This window comes from Maylandia zebra, linkage group LG15, assembly GCF_041146795.1.
Source record: "Maylandia zebra isolate NMK-2024a linkage group LG15, Mzebra_GT3a, whole genome shotgun sequence".
In the NCBI taxonomy this organism is placed as follows: Eukaryota; Metazoa; Chordata; class Actinopteri; order Cichliformes; family Cichlidae; genus Maylandia; species Maylandia zebra.
Window position 1 is genome coordinate 42,439,338 of NC_135181.1, and position 10,183 is coordinate 42,449,520.

At 44.1% G+C, this 10,183-nt stretch overlaps 1 protein-coding gene across 3 annotated transcripts; it reads left to right on the plus strand.

Annotated features, from left to right (window-relative positions):
- The first annotated feature begins 980 nt into the window (after window positions 1-980).
- On the plus strand, window positions 981-6,556 carry ackr3b (atypical chemokine receptor 3b). 3 transcript variants are annotated; one of them, XR_013093284.1, is made up of 3 exons: window positions 981-1,273; window positions 4,012-5,550; window positions 6,440-6,556. XR_013093284.1 is itself a non-coding variant. In XM_004561575.3 (2 exons), the coding sequence occupies exons 1-2, from the start codon at window positions 996-998 to the stop codon at window positions 5,123-5,125; spliced, it is 1,392 nt and encodes a 463-aa protein (XP_004561632.3). In that variant the 5' UTR covers window positions 981-995; the 3' UTR covers window positions 5,126-6,556. The 3 variants fall into 3 exon arrangements, 2 of the variants coding, with proteins under 2 accessions (XP_004561632.3, XP_076730637.1); XM_004561575.3 differs by having other exon boundaries at window positions 4,012-6,556; XM_076874522.1 differs by lacking the exon at window positions 981-1,273 and adding an exon at window positions 1,391-2,242 and having other exon boundaries at window positions 4,012-6,556.
- Window positions 6,557-10,183: the final 3,627 nt, after the last annotated feature.

A 10,183-nucleotide genomic window follows, 5' to 3' on the forward strand; every position in this document is an offset into this window, starting at 1 on the left:
TACAGCTCAGAGTCTATGAGTGACAGCCATCTTTAAAATACAGTCTGGACTTTACTTTGAAATTCTGACCCACATCACTCCACACTGTGGTTCACACAGAACCTGGTTTAATTTGATGTTTTTCAACTCAGTCCTGAAAAAGTTGTGAAACGTTTCAAACATGAATAACAGAGAACATTTTATTCACATTAGAACAAAGAAAACTGAGCTTGGTGGCTGAAAAATGTCTCAGAAAGTTGTAACCAGGCAACATAAACTTGTAAAAGTAGGTGGGACGAAGGAGAAACAGCTGTAGAAACATTTAGCAGCTGAAAAGGTTATTTGGTAGCAGGTCCATACTGTGATTGGGTATAAGAAGAGCATCTTAGATAGAACAGTTTCAGTTTCATCATCTGTAGAATGTCATTTCATCCACAGACAGAAAATCTGGAGGAATCTCTGTGTGCAGGGATCAGTGTTAGATGCTGCTGATGGTGCTGACAGCTGGCACATCTGGAAAGGCTAGTGCTGACAGGAGTGAACAGGTTTTAGAGAAACACCTGCTGCGTGCAGACGTGTTTATCAGGGAAGGCCTTCAGGTTTGAGCCAACACAGCAGAGGGGGGACTGCTGAGAGGTTCGAAGCCCACAGGCCTCTGTGACTGATGGTCCAAGCTACAGACGCCATCAGAGCTTTATTAATGAGGTTCATTTAACATGTGAAAATAAAAGACGAATAAATATGCGGTAAATTATTGATGATACTGAAAGAATACAATCATATCTATTTTATTTTTTAATATTACCATGTAGTTCTTGGATAGTATTCAATTTTAAACATGTTTTATGAAATTTAACCTCACTTTTAATAAAAACAAGATTGTTATGCATTTATTTGTAATGAATTTATTTATTTTGTTATATTTTATTTGACCAGTTTTAATAGTGGATGTTTTATTTCTTCCTGATGCTTATTTCTGCAGCGGCTGTCACGTTTAGCCAGACTCGGTTTAAAAAATGTACTATTTAAGTTTAGTGGCGTTCCTTCTTCCTTTCCTCCGTTCCTCTTTGTTTTTGGCGCTTTCTCTCACGCCTCCGCAGTTTCATTGTTCCGCAGCTGAAGCTGTAATAAATCACGCAGAGTGGGGCTGCCTCTGTGGGCGTTTCTTCTTCTCTCATTTAAACCGCAGTGTGGGGGGACCCGGGGAGACCGCCTGCGACCCTCTGCCGGACTCTGTGCCCTCTGACCCGCCGTGGATCCGGACTGATCCGGACCGAGCCGCCCTTCTTGTGCTGTAAGTTGTGCAGCGTTCAGGCTGATGTCTGCTCCAGGGTCCGCTGGGAAAAGAGATGTTTTTACAGGTTAGGGATACAGGTAAAAGCTGTTTATAGCATCAGGTGTGACTCAGAGATGAACGGGCAATGAAGCAGAGCGGACTCTGCGCCGACAGGAAGCCTGTCATCAGTCTTCTTAAATATCACTACTTTACTTTTCACCATCGAGCAAACAATTCTTAAATCAGGCGTTTTTTCAAATGGAGTTCGTTATTGCTCCAGTTTGTGCTCCACTAAAGCTGATCGGAAAAGCTTATTTCTGCAGCGGCTTAGCCAGACTCGGTTTAAAAAATGTCCTATTTAAGTGCACGGTCTCATGCATGCGGACGGCTGAAAGTTCCCACGAGCCGCTGGAGTCGCGCCGTGCCTTCGGCACGCAGCTTGTCCGTTTGCGAACACTCGTGTTTGCATTAGGCAGTTTGTGTTTACCAGCAAACTTTACTTAGCGGACGTTTTAACGCATTTTTAACCCGCAGTACTCAGTCAGCTCAGCGCGCGTGCACACAGGTAGCTAACGTGTGCACGCGCCAACATGAGCTGTTTTTGTAGCGTGCACGTGCCTGCAAGTGAGATGATTTCAGCGCGCAGGCACGTGAACTGTCGTGGATCTTAGTGAGATCTGCGCCTGCAGTAGGAAGATCCGGGGATTAAAGGGTTAAAGAGTGGGTCCGTGCAAAGCTGTGTCCACGGCGCCTGAGCCGAGTTACAAAGGGGGCGGTGCGAGCGCTCAGGCCTCACACTTCATGCTGAAATGCCTCAAACTCCAAACGAACCGTAGGGGATTTTTGAACGGACTCTGGCTCTGAGGGCGCTGAGGCCAATTTATGGCCCTCTGACTGGTGGCTCACCCTGCGTTCAGGGACCTGGATTTCCTTTGAATGGAGCTCCGTGCTGACTGTATGTATGAGGACTCAGCACGAGCCCGGCAGGTAAACACAGGTGTGACCCACGTTGCTTTATTACACAGACACGCTGTCACTTATTACAGATGTAACAGTGTGTCTGTGGCTGGAGGTTCATCCAGATGTTTCAAACAGCTGCGCTGAGCCTTGTTGGCTTCCACTCTTTTAAAGCATCAAAGCTGGTGCTTACTGTATGCACACCTGTGTGTAAGTCACATGATAAAGAGCTCATATTTACTGTAATGCATTAAAGCCTACCGAGGCCCGCTGTCTTCATTATAATTATCAGCTGTGTGTGTGTGTGTGTGTGTGTGTGTGTGTGTGTGTGTGTGTGTGTGTGTGGACTGGTGCTGAGCTCAGCTCTTAGATGCTTTTTTTTTGGTAAAATCTGAGACTTTCTGTCTAAAAGACACCGATTAGAGTTTTATTGGCGAGCTAATTGACTCTTTGTCACAGCGCTGCGGTAAAATTTGATTTTGAAGGTCATGACCTTTCAGTCTAAAGCACCCTACAGAGTTTTTATGTGCAGCAGCAATAAAACACTCCTCCTCCTTTTCATCCTCCGTCTGCTGTCTGAGGGCTCAGTTTTCTTCTTCTTCTCTGGTTTTAATGTTCTCAAAACAAACGTGGACTCATAAAGATCAGTTTTAATCTTAAAATATGCTCTGAATCCACAGGAAGAGTTATTCATAGTAATGTTGATCTGATTAAAATGAACTAAAATGAGAAAGTAAAGCTTTCGATGTTATGATGTAGGAGTTTTAGAGGCAGAAGAATGAGACGTTTAAGACCATTTATTCATAATGACTTTTTAACTAATAAAATATGACAGGTTTTTGATTTTCACTAACATTTTGTCAGGAATAAGCTGATATCTTATAGGTTTTATTCCCTCCCAAACATCCAAAAGTCAAAGAACCCTTAAATCTGAGAATTTTTTAATGGAGTTTAGTGAGAGTTTCACTCGCAGCAGAAGAACAGATTATTGATGCAAATAATCAGCATGTGTCTTGTTTCCAATATTAGTCTTTTATTATTTCCTGTGTTAAATCTGTGTTCACTGCCAAATCAAACTTATCGATCTTCAGTTAGTGATTTTGCACCTGATGAATTTCCCGAGGGTTAAAACAGGAAGACGTGGTTATCTTTTTTCTGCTCAAGCGGGAGCAGGAAAAAGAACGCAGCAGTAAAACCTTCAGACCTCTCAGCTCATTCACATGTTATTGATCACACACTGACGTTATTGTTGGTTCAGTCACTTCAATTTGTTAATGAAGTCTGGATGTTTGACCTGCTCTGACTTCCGTCTGTCTGTCCAGCTGCTGGTGTTCTCGTTGTGTGGTCGAGTTGACGGAGAGCCACAGTTTGTGAGCAGGAGTCCTGAACCTGCTTGTAATCAATACGCCTGATACGACCTCCCGTTCAGCTTTGTCCGCTTTAATCTTTATTTGGGAGCGCAAAGAAAATTCTTAAATTAAAGAATGTTTGAATGGAGTTTGGTGGGAAACACTGCTCTTATAAACAAGCCTGAGGTCCGTGGGCTGAATGGACATCAAGATTTTAATTTGAAATTTGAATACTTTCAGAAAACTTTACTTTCACATAGTCAAATACACAGTTTTTACATTTTATGAATTATGTTGTTTGGGGGTTTATTTATTCATTATGACATTTTCATATTATTTATTATTATTTTTATTATGTGAAATTTATTCAGTGCATTAATTTAAATGTATTTTTATCAAAAATACATCTTTGTTTTTTATTTAATATTTCTGACTTTCCCTGTTTTCCAGGTGTAACCTCGTCGCCATGAGTCTGAGTGCTAACGACCTCTCTGAGCTCATTGAGCTGTGGGAGGAGCTGAACCTGACCTCCGCTGACCATAACCTGTCCCACGTGGAGGCGCTGAGGTGTTCGGGCACCGTCAACCAAACCGCCTTCCTTCACACCCTCTCCGTCCTCTACATCTTCATCTTCCTGGTGGGCCTCGCCGCCAATGCCCTGGTGGTCTGGGTCAACCTGCGATCCGACAGGAACCGCTATGAGACACACCTGTACATCCTGAACCTGGCCATAGCTGACCTGTGCGTCGTGGCCACGCTGCCGATCTGGGTGACCTCATTGCTGAAGGGCGGTCAGTGGCCGTTTGGAGAATCCGTCTGTAAACTTACTCACCTGGTCTTCAGCGTTAACCTCTTCAGCAGCATCTTCTTCCTTGCCTGCATGAGTGTCGACCGCTACTTGTCCGTCACGCTGTTTGGCGACACCCCCGACAGCCGCAGGAAGAAGGTGGTGCGCCGGCTGATCTGTGTTCTGGTTTGGATGATGGCGCTGGTGGCCTCCATCCCAGACACCTACTTCCTGCAGGCGGTGAAGTCAGCGCACTATGATGGCGCCATCTGCCGTCCAGTGTACCCGCCCAGCAACCCGAAGGAGTGGATGGTGGGCATCCAGCTGAGCTTCTTTGCGCTCGGCTTCGCCATCCCCTTCCCTGTCATCACCATCTTCTACCTACTCCTGGCAACGGCCATCCCTCCCACCTCAGACCAGGAGCGGCGCGTCAGCCGGCGGATCATCCTCACGTACATTGTAGTCTTCCTGGTGTGCTGGCTGCCATTCCACATTGTCCTCCTGCTGGACACCCTGTCCCTGCTGAATCTCCTGCCCTTCAGCTGCCGGCTGGAGAACTTCCTGGACGTGTCGCTGCACCTAACACAGTGCTTCTCGCTGGTCCATTGCTGTGTCAACCCCATCCTGTACAACTCCCTGAACAGGAACTACCGCTATGACCTCATGAAGGCCTTCATCTTCAAGTACTCCACCAAGACCGGGCTCACCAGGCTCATCGATGCCTCGCATGTCTCAGAAACCGAGTATTCAGCAATGACCACGGACAGCCCGATGTGAACTTCAGAGCCCTCCAGGACTCATTCAAAGACTTGTAAATAACTTCCACCTACCCCTGTTGGTGGCACACCTAACTTCATCCAGAGGAACTACTACAGCAACGACGAGTATGCCTTCAGACCTGCACCAGGTTAGGGTGTACGCGCTTTAGCAGTTTTAATGGACTGGGCTGGCTCAACTCGTTCAGGACCTGCAGTCGGTTCCTCCATCTGCTAGTGCTAGCTGCAGTCTTTTCCAGCTTGAGCCAGGTGAACCGCACCAGCTGTGATTCCTGAATGGGTTATTGACCTAATGGCCAATGTCTCTTGGGAATGCTTTTTGCGTCATTAGAAGCTTTTTAGGACTCGGGAATGCATCCTAACACCTATCTGACACGTCGTATGTTATTGGATCGACTGGTGACAGAAAGACGTTCTGGCCATCAGGTAATCATTTGTATCTATAAAAAAAGACTTTTCTTCATGCTCTGCTGTTTCTAAGTAATCAAAACAAAGACAGCACAAAGGTTTGTGGACAGCATGACTAAACGTGTCAGCGCTGCTCCGATCAGCTGCTTTAAACTTACTGAGGTTTCACCTGTTTCTGACACACTCTGTGTATTAAATACTCCAACATAATGCACTGAATGTGAAAGCCATGTCCTCCTAGATGTATTATAACTCTCTTACATAGAAAATGAATGAAGGCTCAAACATCAGCAGGTCAGTGTCAGGAACAGCTACTCGCTGAGCCTGGCTCAGATCCTTCACCACCTAACCGAAGTTCACAGGTCAGAGGAACACTGGATTATGTAGAGTGAGCATCCACAAACCTTCAGTCATGTAGTTGTTTGTCCTGACAGTCAGAGCTGAGGGCTGAAACTCGCCTGAGAGATGACCTGAAGAACCTGAAACTCACAGGATCACCTGAAGGCAGTAAAAAAAAAGTTGTTTTTTTCCACTTTATATGAATTGGAGGTGGAAACATGATGGAGAAAAACATTTTTCACCTTCAGAGACGACCCTGAAATCTGTGGACGCGTTTCTGTCCAACAAGCTGGAAACTATTAACAGGAAATTCTGGGTTCAAACTGGCGAATGACGCACAAACATCACATTAACAACAAAATATTAGGAAGAACTTTCTGTCTCTGGCAGAAATTCTTGTTTTCTGTAATGTTTTTGCCAAATATCCACATGCTCTTTCCAGGAAACTTTATTTTGAAACTCAGAAAGAAACAAAGGTTGTTTTTTTTTTTGTTCATTATCAGCATATTTAATCTGTCTGCTGTCAGGTTACCAGACTGTGACGATGTGCTTCATTTCTGTATTACAGCTCCTGCACTAGAACCAAACTGTGTAAAAAAGCTCCTGTTTCCTGTATGATCCCCTGCTCGTTCCTGCTTGTTTCTGCTTCAGGTTCACTCTGTAATAAAGATGGAGATGAAGATGAGTGTGTGTGTGGTTCATGTTTGTGTGTTTGTTGTTGTGGTCATCATGTTTTCACGTCTCCATGTTGCCAGGATTTTCTACGTTTAAGGTTTTGCTCTTTGTATTTTGTGGTCAGCATTCAGTTTTCCCAGTTTAGTTCTGTTAGCTTTCCTCCAGTGTCCGTGTGCCTTTTGTTTTGTAATGTTTTTTATCCGCCTATTAAACAGCTCACTTTTTGTTAACATTCAAGTTTTGTTACACTTTCCTTGATGTCTGCATTTTGGGTCCTCTTCACAAATTCATACAGTGCTGCATACTGTGACAGTCCGAGGGAGACTTGGCGGGTAAATTCTCAGTCTTATTCACTTCATGAACATGAACAGTCTCTTCATAGCTCATGCTGCTGTAAGCTGTGGTGGCGACGTGGACGTCGCCTCCTCCTGGAAGCCGTGGTCGTGGAGCCTGGCGCTGCTATGGCTGGAAGCAGCCACCGGTTGCGGTGAGGAAAATGCAGCACTTGTCTGCTGCGGGATGGACATGGAGACAGGCGGGAGACTGAACAACTTTTACTCCCGTAGCTGGCGAAGGGAAAGCAGCATCACAGAGGGGCTGGAATGATTCAACCTGCATGGTGTGGGGGCTGCTGCTTTGGCGGTGAATGTGAAACTCCTATTGTAGCCAAAACAAAGTTCTTGTGATGCTCCAACTAAACGCTCCACAAAAAGCTGTAGCTCAGGTGGTAGAGCACCACCTGAGCTACAGCCACTAACTGGAAGGTTGGCAGTTCGATCCCAGGCTCCACCAGTTTGCATGCCAAATATCCTTGGGCAAGACACTCTCCAATGACAGTAAGCACTAAACAGTTTAGAAAAATGTGCTTGTGTGAGTGGGTGAATGTGTTAGTTGTATAAAATGCTTTGAGTGCTCAGAGTGGAAAAGAGTTCTGAGAACCAGCCCGTTTACCATGAAAACCGACTGTTCCAGTCCTGAGTCACCAGTAGTTACTGGAAACCTCCACCACACACACACACACTCCAGCCTGGAATGATAAACAGCTGCTACCAGAAATATTACAAATACACAAGAAGCGTGTCAAGGCATGTGGAAAACACGCTGCACTCACATGGAAACATGCACACAGACATGTGCACTGAAAGCTGTTTTTAATGACAAACCTTTTATATTGTAAATGAGCTCATTTCTAAGAGGAGTGAGGATGACTCTTTCATGACATACATTTTTAATTTCTCTTTGCTATTTGGGCTAATTGGAACCTGGTGAATGTAAAAACAAAGAATGATCTTGATATCCACACATATTAGGACATTCTCTTTAAATTTCGTTAGAACAGTGGCAGTGTAATGTCCTCGTAAGTGGAAATCAGGCTGTTACGGCCCGAGGCCATAAGATGTTTGTGTAGCTGCTGTTTTGTGTTTTTTACTATGTTTAAGAGTCTCTGCAGGTTATTCCTCTCAGGAAGAGCACCGGGCTGCAGATTGGATAAGCATGACCATGTGACCAGGGTTTAAAGCCGCTCTGACAGCTTCCGGGAGAGAGAAGCGAGTGAGTGCGACAGTGAACCGATTTGACAGCAGACTCATACCTGGTCCTGGCTTCCAAATTCGTTGTGTAATCCTTTATATGTGTATGCGTGCTCTTTGAGAGCCGCCAAAGGCGTGTGTTTAAGCTGAAGGGGTGAGCCACTTTTTCTCCTGTTTCTGGGCTAGGAAGCAAGGGGGCTATTGTCATTTGTTTATTTTGTTTTTTCTTAGGATTTAGTTAGTTTTCACTGACAGGACTTGGTTGGTTTTGTTTATTATTTTGGCTTGGGTTCACCCTGGGGTTGTGCTTCTTGTCACTCAATAAAATCACCCTTTTTTTTAAACTCATAACCAGTGTTGGTCAAGTTACTTGAAAAAGTAATCAGTAACTAATTACTGATTACTTCCCCCAAAAAATAATCCCGTTATTTTACTGATTACTTATTTTCAAAAGTAATTAGTTACTTAGTTACTTTTTAAAAACACGATTTACAACCTGAATAGGTGATAAAGCGATAGATCTTTCAGCCCAATTCTACTTTTTCTACATAATCCATCGTACAAAATGTAATCAAATGGAAAAGTCTCTTTTTAAAACTTGTTTTTATCAGTTTTAACCTTTTAACTTTATGCATCAAGCAAAAATTTAATTATATGCAACATTCTGTGACTGGAAGAAATTTGTTTAATATTTAAACCTATTTTCTGCACATTCCAGCACATAAAATATATTTTTTGTGTGTTTACACTCAGTCTTTCAAATAGATGCAAGTAAAACACAGCAGAAAATAAATAAAGTCAAAGACTCAGCGCTCCTGTTGCTCTATTTTCACCTGTAAAGCAGGAGTGGGGTAGGCGGAGGTTTACCCTGGTGCAGGTGTGCCGCGGTCAGTGGAAGAATCCACGAGTTTCTCTGTGAGTTTCCCATTACGTCGTAGCTACTCGGTGCTTGCTTGGAAGTTTAGGGGTTTTTTCGCTGTAAAAAGAAGTTTTCTTCCCACGCACAGCGGACACTAAACTCAAAGTAAGGTCAGTACTTCCACGCTTTAAACGCTGCATGCTCATACTCTCTCCCACAATCGATATATGATCCATTGTTGATCTGCACACAGCTGTTGTCACGAACGTCGTGCTCGCTTACGTCACTGTCATGAGACATTCTCGCAAAAAAATCACGGTTTTAGTAACGCAGTAACGCAGCGTTTCATACGGGAAAGTAATGGTAATCTAATTACCATTTTTGCAATAGTAATCCCTTACTTTACTCGTTACTTGAAAAAAGTAATCGGATTACAGTAATGCGCCTATCTCTGGTCATAACCGGGTTCGTGGTTTGTTTTGGGAACTAGGGCGGGTACTTGGTTCTCTCTCCTCAGAATCTTTTGTGCGTCTCAACACGCCCAGACTTGGGGCGTAACACAGGCCCTTGTAGAGCAGAATTTAGTATTGTGGTCTAGACAACGCAAAATGTGGTGTCCACATATGTGGACGTCAGGTCCTAGGAGGTTAATAATAAATATATAATTATAATGTTTCATTACTACACCAGTGAAATATAACTGTTCAGTTATTATTCAATTTAAAATTAAAGTTGCAGATTAATGAACTCAGGTTCATCAGGTCCAATGAACCCTGCAGGCCGCTGAACGCCAAAGACAGGCTGTCAAATTTCATGTTACAAATTTCATGTTACAAATTTGACAGTAACATGAAAATACAAGGTATCCGTGAGGCTTTGTGACACCTGCAGCTATTTTGATGTGCATAAAAAGTCTTTATTAAAATAGTTTTAGAGTACATAAAGTCTGTGTGGCGTGGGTGTGGTCTCTGGCCAGCTGCAGAGGAGGGGTGACGCAGTGAGCTCCCAGGGCGGCGCAGGGGCGGGGTGAACAGGTGTGCTGGGATCTGACAGTGATTGTGTCTCTTTATATGTTGGCAGTGACAGCCGGAGGAGGAAGCGGACGTGACAGCAGAGAGAGAGCGGGAGTGTCTGTGTCCCAGTAAAAACCACAGTATTAAATAAAAGTTCTGCTTTCATCGTATTCGCTCCAGCGTATGTTTCTTGGGTCCAACGTTACAGTCAGTATGTTTGATCTGATTTGATTTGT